Below are 22,701 nucleotides of genomic sequence, written 5' to 3'. Positions count from 1 at the left end.
GGTGGAGGGCCTGGGCGTGCCCTTAAAGTAGGCATCTTCAACTGGCATCCCACGGGTGGCAGGTCCATGGGCATGACCCCTGGCCTTTCTGCTTCTGCTAATTGCAGTGCGATGTTTTATACCTGTTTACAGGTGAATTTTAGTGTGAGAAAACTGCTCTGCGGATTAGCAGGACCTGTGTAAATATATATTGGACAGGTGTTAGAGAAGCTTGTACAATACTTTTCCAATCTTTAAATGTGTCCAAAGTGACATCACAATGCTCTTGTGGCTCTTATACTCCTAATTCTTTGTTGATTTTGGCCACTTTGGAGAAGACGTTGCAGAGCACTGCTAGAACACCTGCATTGCATACGCGTGCCAATGTTTTGTGTTGTTCTCCCTCCCCTCCTCCCCCCCTCCCTCCTCCATCCCCCTTCCCTCTCCCCCCTCCCAAAGGTTAGATTATTGGCAGTAATATAACTGGGATTCTCTTTTTCTGATTCGGCATAATTCCATGTTTTCACTTTTTTTTCCCCCTCTGCTCTGCATTAGCTGCATACCACATGGGTTAGTATTAGTATTTAATTGATGGGTATCATTTAGTCCAGGGGTGCTCAACGCCTCCCACAACAGGTCAGGTTTTCAGGCTATCACAGCATCAACACAGGTGGCTCAATCAGAGGCTCAGTCGAAGACTGAGCCACCTGTGCTGAAGCTGGGATATCCTAAAAACCTGACCGGTTAGGGGGGTGCTTGAGGACTGAAGTTAAGCCCACCCTGATTTACTCTATTAATATTATCCAGATTTGAAATGCTTTGTTATATTTCTGTTCATTTTGGATGTTTTTCCGGGACGCGGTTTAGTTTTGCAAGCTGAAGAGCAGCAAGCCCTGTCAATCTGAATGTGCATACAAAGGAGATGAATCTACAAACACAACGATCTGATTGTGATAGTGTAGTGCACGATATAGAGAAACAAAGGTTTATATTTGGGCCGTTTTAGGCAATGGGGGGAGTCCATCGAAGCCTGCTTCGGAAGCTTCATTCATTTGATCCCCTGCTGACGTGTTCTGATAACTGATATCAGCATTACTAGCCAGGCGTGGCCATTATGAGGTGCTTAGCCTTGTTTTAAACAGCCTCTAAATACTTGTAAATAAGTACTTCAATAAATGAATCAAATCATAATGGGCAGCATGATCGTGTTAGGAGAATCAGTTTTGAACCTGCTTACGGACTTTCTGACAGAAGGAAGCACTGTTGAGTCCTCCATTAAATACATTGTTGTTTTTCTAGTTTCCCTGGTCTTGTTTAAGACCTGTTTGCTGCCGATGGTGGCCACCCCCCCAGCGCAATGTGTAAAGTGGAGGCTTATTTATTGGGTAGAAGTGTTCTTAATGATGGGCCTGAGCAGTGGGAGCGGGACTCCTCGTGTTCATGCTTCTTTTGAAAGGTTTGCTTCTTCGTGAGCGGAAGCAAAATCCTTTCACATTTTCTCATACCTTTTTGAAATGAAAAATGGATAATGGTGTGAAGGAAAGTGTGGAAGCTGTGGTGTGCAGTCACTGTATGCATAATGGTCCTATAATGCATTGTTAAAGGTTTTCTGTGAATCCTGTAACCATGCACTACAGGAGCATATGCAAGGATGGAAAAATCCAGGCGCGGGCACTTCCTCCCTGGCGCCTGTGCTGTGTGCAGTGATGACTGTCCGGTCCGGTAAGTCACCGCCGCTCGGTATATGGAGAAATCATCACCAGGGATCATGAGGCAGAGTACGTACAAGCTCGGAGATAACCGGGCAGAGCTGGTCGGAGCTATCCTGTACCGTGCGCCTGTGGGAGTGTCACAGACACCCCCTCCCGTACCTAACAAAACGCTGCCTCTTAAAAATTCTCACTCTTATATTTGTATCTACCCCTGAATATATCGCATGCTACTCTGAATCAATTCTCTCTTTCTCCGTGTGCGCACGTTACCCTCTTCTAAGTGAAACACACAGGAAGTGTGTTAGTTGTTAACAGCCTTAGTTGTACTTACTTTCTGAAGTTCTTTGGGGAAAGTATACAGCATATGCCGTTTCTTCTTCCATTTGCATTACTTGTATTTCTTTATTTTGCTTTATCCCCTGTCGATCCATTTGAGCTGTATACTTTTCTGAAAGGGCCCAGTAGGGAGCAAAACAAAAATACGGGTATGGAGAAACTTGGTCCAAGAGGCAACATATCCATTTTATTTAAAAACCAGACAATGCATTGCAGGATGTCCCAGAACTGAATGTATTCTGTGGCTTTTTTAAAGTTGCTCGCAATTTTTAGTGTTCATTTTTGTCTAAAGGACATGTCATATATTTCGTGTTTTTTAATTGAGGCCTGGAAATAACTTTTTGCCCTGGTTTGGGTTTTTGCTCTGTTACTCGTATTGTTACGTATTATTATCTGCATGTAGCGTGCAGCAATGTAAATCGCCCAGCCCACTCCCAGGTTGTCGCCTTGTGTACTTATAGCGTGTTTTGTCTTGATCCGCCCGTTTTGTATTCCGACTACAAGACGCCACTTATTATTTGTGCACAGTAATGTAACCGCATGTTAGGGAGATGATTCATTTGCTACAGACAGAAAATTACGGGCAAAGTGCATGGACCATTTCTAATGAAGATGCACATGGTTTACATCTGCTGCACTGTTAACAGGTGTAGGGCAGTGACTGTGCAGGTGTGTTTAAGGAGCCAGGTATCCAGATATGGAACGCCTGAGCTGAGAGGAGCGAGCTTTTGTGTTTTTCACTTCTCCTTCCTTATAAATACCGAGATACATGTTTTTATTTTTTTTTAGTTTATAAGTTTTCAAATTGGTGCTTGTGTACTTTTTCTTTACAGTTTTGTGTGGTAGGCATATCGTTTCTGACTTCTTTCTGTATACTATTTTTCTCACCATTGCACCCTAGTGTTTTAAAGAAGCAATCCAAGCAATATCCAACGTGTGTTTTTCTTTTTGAAGTGAAACTTCTTTGCTGGCACCTATAGAGTTTTGATAGGAAAAATCCTTGTGTTGTAACAAAATTCCATGATCGAAGTGACTTCATGCTGGCAGAAGAGGCATTAGTGACGTCGGGGGAGGGAGAGGAAAGACACTGACACACACACACACACACAGACTGACACACACACTTCAGAGAAGGACCTCCTTGTTCTAGCATTTCTCTATCTATCTCTCTCTCCTCTCCCTCCTGTACTTATACTGACCACGGTTATCCAATGGGACCCGTTCTGGAAGTAGCGTTGGATAGTGAAACCGTTGTAAAGCGAGTCCCATGTTAATCAGTGGCGGTGAGCGTAGGATAGCGTATTCAGGCGTCGTACAGGGGCGTTCAGGCGTCGGACAGGGGCGTTCAGGCGTCGGACAGGGGCGTTCCGGCGTCGGACAGGGGCGTTCCGGCGTCGGACAGGGGCGTTCCGGCGTCGGACAGGGGCGTTCCGGCGTCGGACAGGGGCGTTCCGGCGTCGGACAGGGGCGTTCCGGCGTCGGACAGGGGCGTTCCGGCGTCGGACAGGGGCGTTCCGGCGTCGGACAGGGGCGTTCCGGCGTCGGACAGGGGCGTTCCGGCGTCGGACAGGGGCGTTCCGGCGTCGGACAGGGGCGTTCCGGCGTCGGACAGGGGCGTTCCGGCGTCGGACAGGGGCGTTCCGGCGTCGGACAGGGGCGTTCCGGCGTCGGACAGGGGCGTTCCGGCGTCGGACAGGGGCGTTCCGGCGTCGAAAAATGGCCCATAGGGTTGCATTGTAAAGCATCGGATATGCCATTCGTCGTAAAGTGAAACGTCGGATAGCGAGGACTAGCTGTGACTTGGTGCGTTACTCTGCACTACTTTACTCAGAGCTCTGTCGATTTTAAAATACAGATTTGTCATAGATATGTGCTATACTTTGTTCCGGACTTTTTGGCAGCGGGGTTCTTCTTTTTTTGTGTGAGTACCATCGGGTATTTTTTATGTTGTAAAAAGGGTGCAGGAATTGGAATATCTCTGGGGGAAAAAAGCTTACGCGATTGTGTTTTTGCCACACTTTCTGTGTTGCACGCTGTCCACAGTTGGGTAAACTCACCCAGTATACATCGTATTTTCCTAACTTTAGCCTTTCTTTCGGATTGCTGTTGGGGGATGTGACCCTAAACGCAAGGGCAACAGACCAGATTAGTATTATCGTTTCTGTTGCTATTATCTCGTCTCCCGTCCAGCAAGCCTGTTTGATACCTGACCTGCAAGTTAATCTCTGTACAATGTTTGAGAAACAACGCTCAGAATGTCTGCATGCAATTATGTTAAACATGACGGCTTTTACATTCTGCCACAGAAACACTTTGTCTGCCAGAGGCCTTTAACACATTGCAGCCTTTAGCACATTGCAGCCGTTAACACATTGCAGCCGTTGACACATTGCCAAGGGCCACCAACAGGTCAGGTTTTCAGGATATCCCTGCTTCAGCACAGGTGGCTGTCTTTGATTGAGCCATCTGTGCTGAAGCAGGGATATCCTGAAGACCGGGCCTGTTGGTGGCCCTTGAGGACTGGAGTTGGCCACCCCCTGCTTTGGATGTAGTTTGTATATAGACGGGTCCTTGCTTTGGACTCCTTGCATGTGAAGCCTGGATGCAGGCTACACTTGGTACCCTCCAACGTCTTACGCTGTCAGACTTTCCCTCCATAGAAGTTTTCGCTGACCTTTATTGTTTTATTCCCCCTTTATTCTTTTTCTTTATAGAGAGGAAGATTTGGACAAGGATAAGAAAATCTGGTACTACAGCACAAAGGTCCAGCTGGATGAGTTACTGGAGTGTTTGGACAAGGACAACTGGGAATCTGACCTCTGCAAGACTCTAGAGGAGATGAAGGAAGAAGTCCATCGGCACATGGATATAACAGAAGACTTGACCAATAAAGCCCGGGGAAACAACAAATCTTTCCTCTCTGTGGCCAATGGTGAGCAGCGCATTGTTTGTTGTAGTTCTTGGTGCTGCCGGGACATAGTAGAGTGAGGAAATCGGGAACTACTGACGGGTAACCAAGTGTCAGCTAAGTTGTCACTTGAAGCAGCAGCAAGCCTTGTGCTGTAACTACAGTGTGAATGGAAAGGTGCGATCCCAGCAATATCCTACATGCTTTCTTTTCTAAATAAATCTGGTCTGTAGTATTAAATAATACTTATTATTATTATTTTTATATTTTCATTCAACGCTTAAAGCAGCAGTTCAAGCAATATCCTATATGTGTTTTTTTTTATAAATTCGTTCTGTACTATGAGAAAATACTTGTAGCATTTAAAAAAATTAAACAATAAACCATTTTTAAAGACATTTTAAATGTATTCTAATGTAACAAGCATTTTTGTTCCTATAGCAACCATTTACAAAGTCACATTCCCTTCCCCTTCTGAAATGGCATCACCTTTTTGAGCCCTGCCCACTCTCTAGCAGTGAACCAATTGAATCTAGTGCCTGCCTGGTCACATGATCTTCCTCACAGAACTTTGGCTGTCAGTGCAGCAGAAGAGGACCCAAGATGCATTTAGTGAACCCCAAGCCGAATCTTCAGCAATCGATTACAGGAGAACGGATCGATCGGCAACTTAGCTAATCACTTGTCAGTGTGCAGATTGTATCGATGCACATATTGAATGGGGGGAAAAAAATGTAAAACAGCTTGAACTGCAGCTATAATGCCATTTATAGTGAGTTTTAATATACTGAGCATCTTTTTTTATTTCTAGAGCAGGGTTTACAAGAAACTGTCCTGCGCTCAGGTGAAGAGTCTCAGCACCCGTGGGTGGCAATAGGTCACTTGGAAACGGATTGGGTGATGCAGATAAAGACCTCTAAAAGAATCAGGGCTGGGAGGGAAATCCCCTACCTCTAGATGCTCTCTGATCTGGGTCCTGCTCTCCTCTGTCCTCCGTTTGGAAGCGTGCAGCCTTCAATGAAGTTGAATGGAAGAAAGAAGATCCGGCGCCACTGCTAGTGACAAATCCAGGCTACTTCCGGGTTGGTAGAAAAAACTTTATTGGGACATCACACACACAAGGCTACACCACGATCTCCCCCTCAACGCGTTTCACGCTATAGAACAGCGACGAAACGCGTTGAGGGGGAGATCGTGGTGTAGCCTTGTGTGTGTGATGTCCCAATAAAGTTTTTTCTACCAACCCGGAAGTAGCCTGGATTTGTCACTAGCAGTGTCGCCGGATCTGCTTTCTTCTATATAGCAGGGTTTAGCACACCTCCCCAGCGGGGCACGGTCTTTGTAACACTTTCCTGTTTGGGATCATTTGTTGCCAATATTCCCAGCAGTTTGAGCTGCAAACTGTAACAATAGGTAATGTTACCTTGGTAATATAAGAATACATTGTAGCTGCTGAGTTACACGGACTGAAGGATTGCTTGAAACTGAAAGGCAGCCATTTAGTGAACATATATATTGTCCTTTTGTTATAAGTGTATCTGTGATAGCTGAATTTTTTGATACAAATCACAGAGCGGTTACAGCGATATCCCACCTTAGGGGGGTACTTGAGTGTCCCACAAAAAAAATATGCAATTTTTAAATAGATGTATTTGTTTTTCTTGCTTAGATGAAATACTGGTTAATGTGATGGCCAAGCGAGGTGAATCAGAAGAAAGCAAAGTTCCAGAAGAAAGCGAGAAGCCTGCCGAGAAAGTTGCCGAAGCCGATGCTGACAAAGGCAAAGAACTCTCTGACCCCACGCAGGGAAAGTCCAAAGAGGAGACGGAACCAGCGGAGGAGACGGAAAAGGCAAAAGCAGGTGAAATGGAGCTGCAACTTTTAGCACATTTAATTAACCCCTATCTGGTCCCTTCACCACTCAACCTCTTAGTTGCCAGAGGAGTCTGTGTGTATATATTATCTGTTCTAGCTAATTGGGTGTAAAGTTGAATATTTGTGATGAAGGTACTTACTGCATATGTGTTTTTGTTATTCAGTGGTAGCCCTGTTCTATGTTTTATTTTTGTGTGTTAGAACAGGGGGGCTTAACTCCAGTCCTCAAGCCCCCGCCCCCCACCTCCAACAGGTCAGGTTTTCAGGATATCCCAGGTTCCGCACAGGTGACTCAATCGAAGGCTCAGTCTTCAACTGAGCCACCCATGCTGCCGCTGGGATATCCTGAAAACCTGACCTGTTGGAGGTGGGGGGAAGGGCGGGGGTCTTGAGGACTGGAGTTGAGCCCCCCTGTGTTAGACTGTGGATGCATTTGTTCCCTGATATACATATGAATAATAATTTGTCGTTTTTGGCACAAAAGTGACTTGAAACGCCTGGCTTTGTGCCACGGAGACCGAGAGATGTTACTTTTATACGCTGACTCGTGATGTAATCTGTTATGGTTGTATCTGTCATTCTTGATGGTTTGAGCAGTCCTGAAATGTATAATTGGCGTTCTCAAGCTGTGAATATGCTGTGTTATAACGAGACTGGTTGTGTGGAAGGACTTGTACTCCCATCGTTTTGTGCATTCGTTTAGTTATTACTTTGTAAACGTTTGATACATTCGGTAGCCCAAAATTGGTCATTTTCCCGGCATATGCTTTAGACCAGGGGTGGCTAACTCCAGTCCTCAAGGGCCACCAACAGGCCATGTATTAGGGATATTCCTGCTTCAGCACAGGTGGCTCAATCAGTGGCTCAGTCGTCGACTGCACCACTTGTGCTGAAGCGGGATGGCATTAAAACCTGGCCTGTTGATGCTACTTGAGGACTGGAGTTGGTCACCCCTGCTTTAGACCTGTCAAAGTTGATGGGCTTTGCAATGTATTACCCTTTTAGGGGTAAAGTGAACACAGGCGCAAACAAATAAAAAGTGGACACTAATAATAAGTGACTAATCAAAAACTTAAATAGGTGAAAAATGTGATTAAAATTTAAGTAAATACAGTTTCACCCCCTGCTCTGGAACCCACTGGAAGGGGTAGTCTTCACTCTTCCCCCACAGTAACAGCAAAACACACAAAATCCACGGGGAGCATGGGGAGGAAACAAAAAAAAATGTAAGTGCAGCAAAAAATGGCAACGTGGAAAAAGCCTTCAATTGACTTGGCTCTAATGAATTGACTACTTACAAGATGTAAGAGTCAAATAGGCAGGGTTGACTCAAACGGTCAGAGGTAAGTGGATGATGCAGTTGTCATCAAAGTGGATCAGGTCCTCAGGATCACGTACCCCAATGTTGAGAGAAAAAAACTGGCATAGCACAGATCACTCGAGATAAAAAAGCTTTATAACAATAAAATATTATACTCACATTCTAACAATAAAAAACGGGCATATCACACTGCATTAGTGTAGGAAGACTTTAGCCAGCTGGCTCACCGTCCCGCAACGTTCCCCCACTCCTCCGCCTCAGCCTCCGGTCAGCTGTTACACTGCTCCGACTGGCGTGTGACGTCACTTCCGGTTTCGTCGTTCGGTGAGGGCTGGATCCTCCTGCAACTCCTCTGCTGTATGCTCCGCTCTGGATAAGACTCCCACTCTACGCGTTTCGAAAGCGACTGCTTTCTTCCTCAGGAGTATGACACTCCTGGAGTGGGAGTCTTATCCAGAGCGGAGCATACAGCAGAGGAGTTGCAGGAGGATCCAGCCCTCACCGACCGAAGAAACCGGAAGTGACGTCACACGCCAGTCGGAGCAGTGTAACAGCTGACCGGAGGCTGAGGCGGAGGAGTGGGGGAACGTTGCGGGACGGTGAGCCAGCTGGCTAAAGTCTTCCTACACTAATGCAGTGTGACATGCCCGTTTTTTATTGTTAGAATGTGAGTATAATATTTTATTGTTATAAAGCTTTTTTATCTCGAGTGATCTGTGCTATGCCAGTTTTTTTCTCTCAACATTGGGGTACGTGATCCTGAGGACCTGATCCACTTTGATGACAACTGCATCATCCACTTACATCTGACCGTTTGAGTCAACCCTGCCTATTTGACTCTTACATCTTGTAAGTAGTCAATACATTAGAGCCAAGTCAATTGAAGGCTTTTTCCACGTTGCCATTTTTTGCTGCACTTCAATTAATTTTTTTTTCCTCCCCATGCTCCCCGTGGATTTTGTGTGTTTTACCCTTTTAGGGCACATCTTTTACAAGCGTCTTTGTTCATCCCAAGGCCCTGCTAGTTAGTTTTTCCCTGAATCACAGTTTTGCCCCCGCTGCGGGTCAGCGGGCTGCCTGCGTGAAACCCCTTTTTGATTCTACCACCCTCCACATTCCTAAAACAGACCAGCTGTATTGTGCATTTTACTGTAGAACCAACAGATGGAGGTAAAAGTATCTCGGTGGACTCGGCCTCTGCCGGCGCCGGCAGCAGCATGAACACAAATACTTCAGCTGAAGAACCTGCATCTTCCGATAAGAAGGAAGCGCTCGGGGATCTAGAAGAATGCAATAAAGCGGCAGAGGGGGCGCAGAGTGCCGACGCGCAGATCTCCGCGACTGGACCAGGTACAGAGGTCTTTGTTGAGATGCCTCTGTGGTTGGAGGAGATATTGACCTCTTCATTAAATCAGCGGGAAGTACTCGCTGCAAATTTGCACCCATCATTGCCATCTCTGCTCTCACGGTGTTTCCAACGCTGTGTCTACATCTAACAAGCTGGCTTCCATTGTGTATGATTCATTGTAACTTGTATAAAAACCATTACCATCGTGCTGCTGGTTATTATAATACTGGCCTTTTCCTCGGTTTACCTGCCTTTGTGTGTCCGTCATGCTGCACACTAATACTGCTAACAATCTGTTTCTGTTCCTGAAGATGTTATTGTGGTGATTTTCTTTGTGAGCCATTTTAAACCCCTTCATTTCCAGTCTTGGGCATTGTTTTCAGCCACTAAATTTGCAGCGAGCTGTGTGTCTGTGTGCGTGTCTGTGTGCGTGTCTGTATGCGTGTCTGTGTGCGTGTCTGTGTGCGTGTCTGTGTGCGTGTCTGTGTGCGTGTCTGTGTGCGTGTCTGTGTGCGTGTCTGTGTGCGTGTCTGTGTGCGCGTCTGTGCGTGTCTGTGTCTGTCTGTGCGTGTCTGTCTGTCTGTGTCTGTCTGTGCGTGTCTGTCTGTCTGTGCGTGTCTGTGCGTGTCTGTCTGTCTGTGCGTGTCTGTGCGTGTCTGTGCGTGTCTGTGTCTGTCTGTGCATGTCTGTGTGTCTGTGTGCGTGTCTGTGTGCGTGTCTGTGTGCGTGCCTGTGTGCGTGCCTGTGTGCGTGCCTGTGTGTCTGTGTGCGTTTTTCTGTGTCTGTGTGTATACAATATGTATATGTATGCGTCTGCATGTATGTACGTACGTACATATACACATACAATGCACTTGCAACACATTATAACCGGATTAAAGCTTGTGCCTAATGTGTAAATAATATAACGTAAAGCATGAGTGCTGGAGTCATTGCACTGCCTTTGATGTGAGGGGAACCTGGTTTGAATTGAAGTGTCTGCTCCTTGTGACCTTGTGCAAGTCACTCAATTTCGCTGTGTCTCAGGCACCAAAATGAGATGGTTAGCTCTGCAGGCCAGGAACTCTTTCCTGCAGAGTTCTATGCACAGCGCTGCGTACATGGTCAGTGCAACATTATACAGCATATTTATTGTATGTTATCATTGCATTGCCACAGCAGGTATTTGAGTGGCAGGGTGGAGGAAACATTGGTTTGTGTATTTTTTTTAATTCTATTTTATGACCGTTCGAGTGTTCCTTGTGTTTCAAGTAGAGTCTAAATCGCCTCCACTATATGCATTAAATATGTGGTGCTGGGGAAGAGCACAGCTCCAATGATTCCATAGGGGGTCATAGTTTGTATTTTCGGGTAAAGAAAGTACTTATAGATCAACCAAAAAAAATCTTTTTTGTTAGACCTGCCTGCAATCCTGTCCTTTAAACTTGTCTGGCATTAGTGAGATCTGTAATTGTTGTTTTTTGCATTGTGATTGAACTTAAAAAAAAAAAAAAAATTAGTCATTAACTGGTTACTAATTAGTAATTACTATATAAAAAAAAAATAATAATTTAGGTGTGTCTGGCTTTGGTATTTGGTATTAACCCCCCCCCCCCCCCCCCCAGTTTCTTTTTATTTTAGCAACATTTGAGGGTTTTTCTTGAGCTCAACTGTGTTCTTTATTTTGCTACGGGGAGGCTCGGGTCCCGAGATACTCGCCAGGTTTTGTAGCCGGTATTTTCTCTCGCTCTAGGGAAATGAAAATGGCCTAAAAATCTCGCGGGTTCCCCCCTCCTCCCCCCCCCCATGTGCCAATTGGAAGCAGTGACATCATCGTAGGTGTGATGTCACAGCTTCCTGTTTGGCAACAGCGGTGGCCATCTTTAAATGTCCAGGAAGAACATTGCAATGAAACCCGGTAAGTGTCACGGGACCCTAATAATAACGCGGTTCAGCTCCAGAGGACACGGTTAAAATCCTGTAAAAGTTAAATAAAAAAATACATATGCGAAATAGGCGGGATTGCTACTTTAAACTGGAATATTTAGGCCAATTAGCCATTGTTGATGGGCTGTTGTATAGTTGTTTCTATCAAAACATCTTAAAATACAACAACGTAACTGGTTTAGAGATTCTGGAATTGCTCACGAGAAAAACAGGAAGCCGTAGTAGTGAGGCCTTGGGGTGGATTTCCTTATTGAATCATGCATGGGCTTTTCTTCCATCAGTTAGACTAGAGGCTAGCAGTGCAAACAGACCACAGCTTCTGTAACCGTTTGAAGCAGCAGGTGTTGCTCTTGAGAAGTGCAGCACAGCCAGGCTCAGATGTTAGTGTGTGTTGCCTCCTGCTGGCCTGCTCTGAAATGAAGGCTTAAAACAGGTCTGGCTGTGTGTGTGTAAAACGCTTTTAACAGCAGGGGTACTCAACTCCAGTCCTAAAGGCTCCCCCGCCTCCCCCAACAGGACAGGTTTTAAGGATATCCCACCTTCTGCACAGGTGGCTCAGTCGGAGACCTGTGCTGAAGCAGGGACTGGTTGAGCCCCCTATGCCGAAGCTGTGATATTGTTAATGAGTAAGTGAAAGATTCTTAAAACCTGTCCTGTTGGGGGGTGTTGAGGACTGGAGTTGTGCACCCCTGCATTGCAACAATTAGTTTTTTGTTTTTTTATAAAACACCTGTTAATTAGAAAATCAACGAGGTAATTTGCTGAACGCTCCATGGTGTCAAATCAAATGAGTTCAAGTCTAACATCTTAATTGCTGCCGGATAAATCTGAAGTCCTCGTTCTTGGGGGATTTAGATTTGAAATAGGGGGGGTGGGGGGGCTGCCTTCAGGTTCATTTTAAAATGTTTATTACCCTTATTTATTACAACAATTACATTGCAGTAATTTAAGGTAATGATAATTGAATTGGCTTCTGTGACTAAAGACCTTTGTGCATTTTATGGAAGGGTCTATTACTGCAGCAATCTGATTGGGGTCTCTGACTATATTATTATTATATTATAATTCTGTCACATATGAAAAGGCCGTTACAGCCCTAGCTAGCGGATGTGGCACATGCAACGTCTGCATCCACGCCAGGTAGAACTTAAAGGAGCAAACCAAGCTATTTTTCCCCCTTATATATGATCGAAGCAGGGGGTCTCCGGAGCTGAACCCCATTAATTTCAGCTCCGGGGACCCCATATTTCCGGAGATATTTACCTCCGAAGGGGGCGCCGGTATCTCCTGCAAGTTTAAAGCTGCCGCGTCACATGGGCCAATAGGAAGCTGCACCGGATGACGTCATGGCTTCCTATTGGCCCGCAGGGCGCGGGAGCTTTGAAAAGCGGCCATTATGTGAACCCTGGTAGCCGAGCCAGAGCAGCTACAGGTACCCCCTTACGGAGCTCTTTATCTCCGAAAGCAGGGGGTCCCCCAAGGTGAAATGAATGGGGTTCAGCTCCAGAGACCCCTTGCTTCAATCCTGTGTAAAATAACAGGAGAAAACACGACACGGAAAACAATTGTTTATTTAGTCAAAGACACCAGAACGAGACCGACATAAAAAGTTACAAAACACCAGCCTTTTAAAATAAAAGTCGCACATTGGCGCTGTTTTTACATGGCTCCTGACTTTACCTTCTTCCATTTCATCTCGTCAATCAATCACCTTTCTGTTACGTGTTGTTGTTTTTGTGTTCGTGTTACTGCGCAAGCTGTTTAAAAATGCCTGACCCCCCTCCCCCCCCTTTTTTTTTTAACGTTACAAGAAGCTGCTGAGGTGGACACCAGTTCTACTGTTCCTCCCGCGCCCCAGCTGTGCAGTGACCAGAGCGGTAGCACCAGCATCGCAGCCGAGCCCCGTTCTGTCTTAAATGACGCTAACAAGCCTGGCGACACCGCTGAGAATGCAAATAAAGGACCCCAGCCGGCAGCAGCTAACCAAGACGAGACGGGTAATCTAAAGTTACCCGGGGTGTCACGTAACGGGTGTCTGTAACTTTCACCTACAGCATGTAACCATTTGACTGGCTTTTTCCTATTTATTTTTTGGGGGGACCAGGGGACATGAAATTGGAGAAGCCCACCGGAGACCCAGGGGACCTGCCCGGCGCCGGCAAAAGCACCGCCGGATCAACACGGATGGTCACGAGGTTACGCAACCCGGACAGCAAGTTAAGTCTGTTGAAGAACCTACAGGTTGCTGCTACAGCCCATGAAGCAAATAAGATTTATAAGGAAGGCAGAGAGGTGTGTGTTTGTTCTGCATCCGCCATGTACGGACCAAGTGCACTCACTGGAACTCCTAACCTAGGGGCGGCCAGCTCCAGGCCTCGCGGGCCGCCAACGGGCCAGGCTTTCAGGATATCCCGGCTTCAGCACAGGTCAAAGACTGAGCCACCTGTGCTGAAGCCGGGATATCCTGAAAGCCTGGCCCGTTGGCGGCCCTTGGGGCCTGGAGTTGGCCGCCCCTGTGCTAACCTGTAATTTTTATTTTCCTCGTGGTTTCAGCTCAGTAGTGTTTGGGTTTCCAATCCTTCTCTGCCGTAACGCTTTGCAGCAAAGTGACACTCTTTGTATGGTAACTATATTTGGCCTCTTCCTTTCGGGTGCACTTAGACCGTTCCAAAATAGACCATAAGCTGATAGGGATCCGTGTGAAAACGGACAAGAAGTAAAGAGTGACGCACTGGGAGAAGGAGCGGCTCAGTGAGTAAAGACACTGACTGGTGCTGAGTGCGAAGCAGGGGAACCTGGTTCAATTCCCGGGGTCGGCTCCTTGTGACCTTGGGCAAGTCACTTAATCTCCCTGTGCCTCAGGCACTAAAAACATAGATTGTAAGCTCCACGGGGCAGGGACTTGTGACTGCAAAATGTCTCTGTAAAGCGCTACGTAAAACTAGCAGCGCTATACAAGAACAAACCATTATTATTATGTATTATTACTGTGTGTGCTCAGTTGCATGTCATTGCCTAGAACCCCCGGCTGCAGTGGAAATATTGCATGTTAAGACATTAATGGAGGAATGACAGGGTTGCAGACCTGTCTGAGACACGAATGTGCTAAAATTGACCAACAAACTGCTTTTGAAGGCTGCATTGAAATTTGAGTTTTGACTCCCAGGAACCTGCAACATATTTCTGTATTTTTGGGGGTTTGGGTGAGGGGGGGGGGGTCGCCTTCCTGTTTGCAGGCCTTGACTGCAGTTAGCACTGATATTGTTAAACCTTCTCTTCCTATTTGGTGAATTACTGAAATGCCAAATATCCAGCGAGTTATCCTAAACAGAAAGATTGCTGCTAGGAAATGACTGCTTACAATCGAGGCATTTTGTGCGCCTTTTGGTAAACAAGTTTGTCATTTAGTTCTTTGTTTAAATAAAAAGCCGATGCTCGAGCGGATCCTGTCGTTTCTTTGACTGCCCTTTGCGGTGAGTAATTGGTGCATTTTGGTTCCTACATACCCCAGGATCAGATCTTTGAAACGGACCTATTTGGATCATTAGAGTAGCTTTTTCCACCGATCGAAACAAGTATTCCATTAACCGCGTCATTTGCCATCATTGTAACAGGGGATTTCTTTGGTCAGCGTATTTTGGACTTAAAGCGGCAATCCATGACGGCAGTTGTTTTCCCGAAAGTTTTTTTAAATATAGCATTGAAGCAGGGGGTCCCTGGAGCTGAACCCCACTAATTTCAGCTCTGCTTTCCGAGATACTTCCGTAGTAGGTGCCGGTAGCCGCGCCGCTCTGCTGCCGGGGTTCATGTAATGGCCGCTGTTCATCGCTCTCACGGCTCAACAGGAAGCCATGATGTTATCGTGCTGCTCCTATTGACCTGTGTGACGCGGGAGCTTTAAACTTTAAAGCCCAGACAGCTCAGCCGGAGCAGCTGCCAGCACCCCTTTCGGAGGTACGTATCTCTGGAAGCAGGCGGTCCCCGGAGGAGAAGTTAATAGGGTTACGCTCTGCAGAACCCCCTGCTTCAATCCTGTGTAAATAATTAAAACTTTTGCAAAAAAAATAAACAGTGGCTTGGATTGCTCCTTTAATCGAAAATTGATCAACAATGGGCTTCGTACCTATTGGAAAACTCAAACCTGTTTTTTGGGGGGAGGGGGTTGTATCAAAATAAGCAGAGTTTATCTTTTTAAGAAGCCCACTTTTCTGTATTCATTTGTTCTTGTTTTGCTGTTACAGGTTCTGGTGGTAAACTCTCAAGGAGAAATCTCCCGACTGAGCACCAGGAAAGAAATGGTTATGAAAGGCAGTATGGGCAATTATTTTAAGTTGGGGCAGGAGGGGAAGTATCGTGTGTACCACAACCAGTACACAACCAACTCCTTTGCACTGAATAAACACCAGCACAGAGAGGACCACGACAAGAGGAGACACCTGTCGCACAAGTTCTGCATGAGTCCCACTGGGGAGTTCAAATGGAACGGGTCTGTGCATGGGTCCAAGGTGCTGACTATATCCACACTACGGCTCACCATCATCCAGCTGGAGAACAACATCCCTGCATCGTTTCTTCATCCGAACTGGGCTTCGCACAGGTAATTCCTGCACTGCTGTGTGACAGAGAGTGGAATCACTGGGGGGGGGGGTGTTACTTCTAGTACGTATGTTCAGCTGCAGCAGTCAGTCTCATTGAGAAAGTGGTTGCGTTGTGCTTAAATGCAGGACTGTACAAGGGAACAAAGGGTTTATTTGTAGCATAACCTTGGTATGTAGGTTATATATGCTAGCAGACGTTTTAGGGATATTTGTAAGTCTGTGTATTCACTGACCCCGTTGCCATCACCTCTCGGCATCATCTGCCTTAGATAGTTACCTTGGTTTCTACATCTGGGGTAAACTCATGGAATCTCTGCAAATCCTTATTGCCCAACCTGAGGAAGAGAGGAGAGCGCTCGAAAGCTTTGTCCTGCGCTCGAAAGCTTTGTCCTGCGCCCAAAATCTTTGTCCTGCGCCCGAAAGCTTTGTCCTAAAAGATCAATAGTTGGTCCAAATAAAAAAAGGTAACACCTAATACTGAACCCCTCGTTTACTCTGCACTATCGCAACTGGACTAACGCAGCTATTTCTACATCATTAAGGAATATGTTTTTAAACTGATCACTTTGTCTTTAGCGGCAATTGTGGATTGGAAAATAAACCAATGTTACGCCAATTGTAGCATCACACTCAACTATTTGAGATGCAGGAAAAGGTTAAAGCGGTTTGCAGCGAGGCCTTTTAATGAGCCGTGATGGAGGTAAGACAGTTGTTCATGGCTCTACTTGCTACTGCTTTGTGTGTGCTGAATATTTCGCTTTGTTAATGTAATTTAAGGTCAAACTGGATTAAGGCCGTTCAGATGTGTAGCAAACCTAGAGAATTTGCCCTGGCGCTCGCCATATTGGAGTGTGCCATTAAACCGGTTGTCATGCTGCCAATCTGGAGGGAGTCCTTGGGTCACACAAGGTAAGTCATTCAAAAACCGTGCGTTCAAAATCTGTGTCCGTGTGATAGCAGATCATTGCAATAGTGTAATACTCTGTGTATGTTACAGTGTGCAGCGCACTAGATGCCCAATAGAAATTGTATAGGAAAAGTTTTTGACAACGAGCAGGTTTGGTAAAATCTGTCTGCATAGCTTTTTTTTATTTTTTATTATTTGTTTTTGAGGCAAAAAATAGGTTGTGAATAGAAAAAAATGCAGCGGGTGAAAATAGGTGTTGCTGTAGCCGATTTTTAAATGATGATGAAATCCAGTCTACTGTACCTAGCAAAGACACATTAACCTAGGGGTTCTGAGCAGCGGTCCTCAGGATCCCCCAAGAGGTCAGGTTTTGAGGATATCCCTGCTTCAGCACAGTGGCTCAATCAGTTCCTGCTTCAGCACAGGTGGCTCAGTCTTTGACTGTGCTACCTGTGCTGAAACTGGGATATCCTGAGAACTTGACCTGCTTTTTGGGGGGGGGTCTTGAGGACTGGAGTTGAGAACCCCTGCATTAACCAACCCTTGTTTAGAAGAAGCCCTTAGTTCAAATGTCTTGGTGCCACTGACCACTCATCGCATTCATTACAGTCCTTTGAAACTCCCGTTCCCTGCAGTTGGCTAATAGAGGTACCATGAGGATCTGAACTGAGGGCGTTGTTGCTAACTTGACCATACGTGGGAGGGACATGTTGATATTGCCCCATACCACTCACCATGTTGGCTGCGTTTAGGGGCTGTGGTTGTTTGAGACTGCAGCAAGCAGCTAAAATAGCTTTGTGTGCAATGAAGAAAAGCGTTATGGCTGTTAAATGGTATAGTTGAGACGGTCATTTAGGGACAATCCCTCCAACTCCTCTGCCAGGGAAGGGGATTAAAGGTGAGGTCTGCATACATCTGTTTCTCTCTTCATTCAGGTTACGTCGAATGACATCCATTGAACGAGAAGAAAAAGATAAGGTGAAAAAAAAGGAGAGGAAGCAGGAAGAGGAGGAAAGTATGCAGCAGGCAACATGGGTCAAATATACATTCCCTGTGAAGCACCAGGTAATACTTCTTTAGAGAGGAAGCGTTCACTAGAAATGATTTGTCTGCGATGCCTTAATGGAGCCATTAAACAATTCAGTCAACCAGCAGTAGCCCCAGTCCAGGGGGGACCCGCTCCGGTCCTCAGGGGCCACTAATTGAGACATTTAGCCGCAATGTCCGCCACTCACCCGACAAGCCTATTCTGCCGCGCCCGACTGCCCACTGACAAGACAGGTCTGATAAGCGCATGTTTAAATGTCCCTCGCGAGACCGCTACAATGCCTAGACCACTCACGCGGACGCGCCATCTTTAAATATCCCGCGCGGGATATTTAAAGATAGAGCGGCCGGTCTAAGTGGTTCCCACGCAGACATTTAAACATGCACGTAGAGCCGACTCGTCGGACATCGCGTCGAAACGTCCCGGCAGCGGAACGCAAGCGGGGTTTTGGTCACGGCCAAACGTCCTAGACCGTGCCAACAGGTCATATGACTGAGCCACTGATTGAGCCGCCTGTGCTGAAGCAGGGATATCCTGAAAACCTGAACTGTTTGTAGCCATTGAGGACTGGAGTTGACCCCCCCCCCCCATTCCCCTGCCCTAGTCAGTGTTTAAATACGTTACAATACCTTTGTAACTAGGCACATTTTATAATTACTCTGCGTACATGCTTTAGGTCGGGGGTCTGCAACCTTTTAAGTAAGGAGCTGTGTTTTTGTTTTGTTTGTTTGACCAAAATATTTTGAGAGCCACAGCACATGCATGAAAATGAATACACCCCCACAAACGCATGCATGATGCATATACTGTACACACACACACACACACACACTCACTCACTCACTCACGTGTATATATAAGCATTAACGTAGGACAAACTTCAATCAGAAATAGGGAAAGAAAGAAAAATACTTCCCTTCCTCTCCCTGTCCTCTCACTCAATCCCCTCTCCCCTCACACACAATATTCTCTCTCTCCCCACCCCCCACACATACAAACCTCCTCCTCTCACTCAATCGCCCACCCTACACACACTCCGTTATCGTCGTCCGTCCCTGTCCGCCCTCCCCCTCTGCCCCCACGCACTAAACACTAAATTGAAGTATTTAACATTGGGGCACCGTGAGAGGCCCGTCTCTGGTCCCGCGGAGCTGGAGATGCCAAGCGGGCGTATATGGAAGTTGGGTCCGACATCCGGCTGGCAGGGGAGTGAGGGACTGGCCGCAGGGTGAGCGCCACATGTGTTTACATTCTGAGCCACGGGTTGCAGACCCCCTGGTTTAGGTGCTGTAACGCCCTGTTGACATTGCCCAGGACCAACTCGGCCTTGGTTAACCATTCTGTTTTCATCAGGTGTGGAAACAAAAAGGAGAAGAATACAGAGTGACCGGATACGGAGGCTGGAGCTGGATCAGCAAGACTCACATTCAGAAGTTTCTTCCTCGTTTTCCCGGAAATACCAATGTGTCCTACAGAAAAATCTTAGGTGAGGTTAAATCTTTCAGCGTGTTAGTGCTTTTAAATAATCGCTTGTACAACGTGACACAAGATTCTCAATCGTATGCGAGAGTGGCTTTGATTTGTTTACCATTTTGACTCCTGATTATGGTTTGATTTCTACAACCCATTTTTGATTTCCCACAAATAGTGCAGTTACAAAGGGATTAGCATCTTTTTGGTTACATGCGGTATGATAAGCAGGCCAAGCTCCTTACCTGTGCATTAGAGCTTCAGAACAAGGGGGTAGAAGAGCACACGGAAGCCCCTAAGGCCAGGTCCCCGCTGGCTACTGCAGCGCCCGCTGTGACAGACGCTGCAGGGACAAGAGCCGCCCCACATTGGGGCCGGGCCCGCCGCGAGGGGGTCGCCGTGCTGCGCCGACAAACTCCTGCTCAAGAAAATGGAGAGCAGGACTCGCGACGGAGCGCTAGGCCACGCCCCCCGCCGGTTCAGCCAATGAGGACGAACCTGCCGGGTGACGTCACGGCCGCTCCCCCGTCACGTCCCTCCTGTCTTTCCCCCTGCAGCTCTCTGCAGACCGGGGGGACTCTGCTGCATGCGCCGCCTGCCTCGCAGACACGCGTGCAGCGCAGGCAGCGGGGCCGCAGCCTAATAGTGTAAAACCTTATTTAATTGGGTACAAAGTGTAAAGAAACAATGAATGCAATTGCCAAATGAAATTACCAAGCCACCAAACGGGCAAGTGTCACGGGGAGACGAGGACGCCGGTGGAGCCGTCTTCTTCCAGACAACCTACTGCGTGGTGCGGGACGCTGAACGGAGGCACGCGGCGGGTCCCTCCCGCTGGGGTAACCCTTTACATGCTGTTTTAAAGCTTCCATTTGGTAATTGCATTCATTGTTGCTTTACACTTTGTACCCAATTAAATAATGTTTTACGCTATTAGGGGCTTGTGTGTGCTCTTCTTCCCCCTTGTTCTACACTATCTACCAGAGGTCTGGAAACACCTCTCTGAAGGAGATTGCACCAACCCCCTATTGTGGATTCCTACATTGTAGTCTGCCCGTGTCACTGACAGGTTTTCCTGCTCCGTCTTGGCTTTGCACTTCAGCTAGAAGGTTTGAGCGCGGCTTTAGATTACTGCCTGCATTGGAACTTCGAGGCATTTCAAGCGGGCGATGTTTTTTTGCAAATGTTTTATTTTGTTTAACATAGGATTGAAGCAGGGGGTCTCAAGAGCTGAACCCCGTTAATTTCAGCCCTGGGGACCCCATGCTTCCCGAGATACCCCCGTAGCGGGTGCTGCTTCGCTTGCAGGGCGCCCGTCGTGGCCGCTTTTCAAATGTCACCCAGTGCGGCTTCCTATTGGCCCACGTGACTCAGGAGCGTTAAAACTGCAGGATATGCCGGCACCCCTTCGACGGTAAGTATCACAGGAAGCTGGCGCTCCCCGGAGATGAAATTAATGGTGGTTCAGCTCCAGAGACCCCTTGCTTCAATCCTATGTTAAAAAAATAAATAGCTCGGCTTGTATTGTTAATTTAAACACAGGCTGTTACGCTAGAACTGACCTGCTGACATTTTGTATTTTCCTTTTATCTTCTAAATATGTATGCATCACTTTACATTGGATTCACCTCTGCCCTATAGAGCTTACAATCTAATTTTGTTTCCTGCGGTACAGAAAGATAAGGTGATGCCTCGAGTCACAAGGAGCTGACACTAGCATTCAAACCAGGTTCACCAGCTTCAAATAATAATAGCATGTTCTTGTATAGCGCTGCTAATTGTATGCAGCGCTTTACAGAGGCATTTTGCAGGCACAGGTCCATGCCCCGTGGAGCTTACAATCTATGTTTATTTGGTGCCTGAGGCACAGGGAGATAAAGTGACTTGCCCAAGGTCACCAGGAGCCGACACCGGGAATTGAACCAGGCTCCCCTGCTACAAACTCAATGCCAGTCAGTGTCTTACTGAGCCGCTCCTTCTCCCTAAATGCAGTTACATTTCCATTGAGCGAGCTACTGCTTCACCCAAAATGCTTGTAGAGGGTTTGCAAAGTCTGTTCAGTGTCAACCTAAAATATGAGCTCATTCCAGGCACTTCATAGCCTAAAAAAAAAGTGGGATGGGGATAAGTTATTTTCATTCCGAATATACACAAGGGGTGGCCAACTCCAGTCCTCAAGTGCCACTTCAGGTTTTAAGCATTTCCCTGCTGCAGCACAGATGGCGCAATCGTTGGCTGTTGGTGGCCCTTGAGGCCTGAAGTTGGCCACCCTTGATATACCCTAACTGGTTGTGCTCTCTTTATGCTTCAGAAAAATGTAGCGACAAAGTTGAAAGTCCCACAGCATTGGAAAAAAGGAAAAGCCCAGCGAGAGTGAAATTAGAAACCAACGCAAAGGACAAAGTAGCAAAAGTGTCCCAGGATCCATCGGCGAACGAAAGCGCAGAAAGCAAATCGTCAGGCCCGGCCGAGCAGAATGCCCCCATTAAGGAGGAGGAGAGAAAGTCCAGCGACAGGGAAGAAATGGAAATGGATACCCATTCGTTAGATAAAGGAGGCAAAGGTATTATCTCGCTTTGGCATTTGATAATTGATATCTTTGAGTGCAGAGATTGGAAGAAGAGACTCCTAATAAAAGCCGAAATGTGCGTTAGTGGCGGGTATTTTAAATGATTTAAAAGAAATCCCAAGGAGCCCTTTGAGGGGGTCCCATGATGCAGTCACCACATTCCAGGGACCCCATGACTTCGTGCTGACGTCATGGGCGTCTTTTTAGCGCTCTCTCTCGGTGGAGATGGCGTTCAGCAGCGCGGAACGCGGTCTGGCAGGAACTCCTGTTTCTGTAACCCGCGACACCGCGATCACTCGGAGGGGTCACAACGTGACGGAAGGGCGGGGTCACTGGAGGTTAATGGCCTTCTTGAAGAGCTGTTTATTCGTTCTTTTCAATGTGTTGTCCTCCCGTCCTTAACTTTGCAATGGCAGCTTTGTATAATGTATACACACAGTGTATGAGTCCTCTTCTGTTTCCTTGCCTGATTCGCCATCTCCTGTAGAAAACGCGCCTTGACCACTAACCCACTGTCAGGAGTGGCTAAGTCCAGTCCTCAAGGGCCACCAACAGGTCAGGTTTTGAGGATATCCCTTATTCTGAAGCCAGGGTCACGTGTGATGTGTGAATAGCCCCATATAGCTTTAACTCAGCCCTCTTTCCAAAGCACACCAAGTCCTGCTATATTTTCTTCACTTTATTAGGAAAGCAGCAGTAAATAC

The 22,701-nt window shown here is 46.8% G+C and overlaps 1 protein-coding gene across 4 annotated transcripts in view; it reads left to right on the top strand.

The window, feature by feature from the left end:
• The window catches only part of BPTF (bromodomain PHD finger transcription factor), an 86,731-nt gene that overhangs the window by 16,579 nt on the left and 47,451 nt on the right, over positions 1-22,701 (top strand). For all 4 annotated transcript variants that reach the window (XM_075579961.1, XM_075579959.1, XM_075579960.1 and 1 more), the window contains exons 3-12: positions 4,742-4,959; positions 6,605-6,796; positions 9,287-9,481; positions 13,217-13,402; positions 13,510-13,697; positions 15,647-16,002; positions 16,781-16,912; positions 17,846-17,975; positions 19,312-19,444; positions 21,740-21,991. In XM_075579961.1, the coding sequence (XP_075436076.1) occupies positions 4,742-4,959; positions 6,605-6,796; positions 9,287-9,481; positions 13,217-13,402; positions 13,510-13,697; positions 15,647-16,002; positions 16,781-16,912; positions 17,846-17,975; positions 19,312-19,444; positions 21,740-21,991 (1,982 nt within the window). The remainder of the gene's footprint in view (positions 1-4,741; positions 4,960-6,604; positions 6,797-9,286; positions 9,482-13,216; positions 13,403-13,509; positions 13,698-15,646; positions 16,003-16,780; positions 16,913-17,845; positions 17,976-19,311; positions 19,445-21,739; positions 21,992-22,701) is intronic.

The sequence above is a fragment of the Ascaphus truei genome, chromosome 22, assembly GCF_040206685.1.
Source record: "Ascaphus truei isolate aAscTru1 chromosome 22, aAscTru1.hap1, whole genome shotgun sequence".
In the NCBI taxonomy this organism is placed as follows: Eukaryota; Metazoa; Chordata; class Amphibia; order Anura; family Ascaphidae; genus Ascaphus; species Ascaphus truei.
The sequence above is the reverse complement of the archived record's forward strand: the minus strand, read 5'-3'. Positions and strand labels throughout refer to the sequence as shown.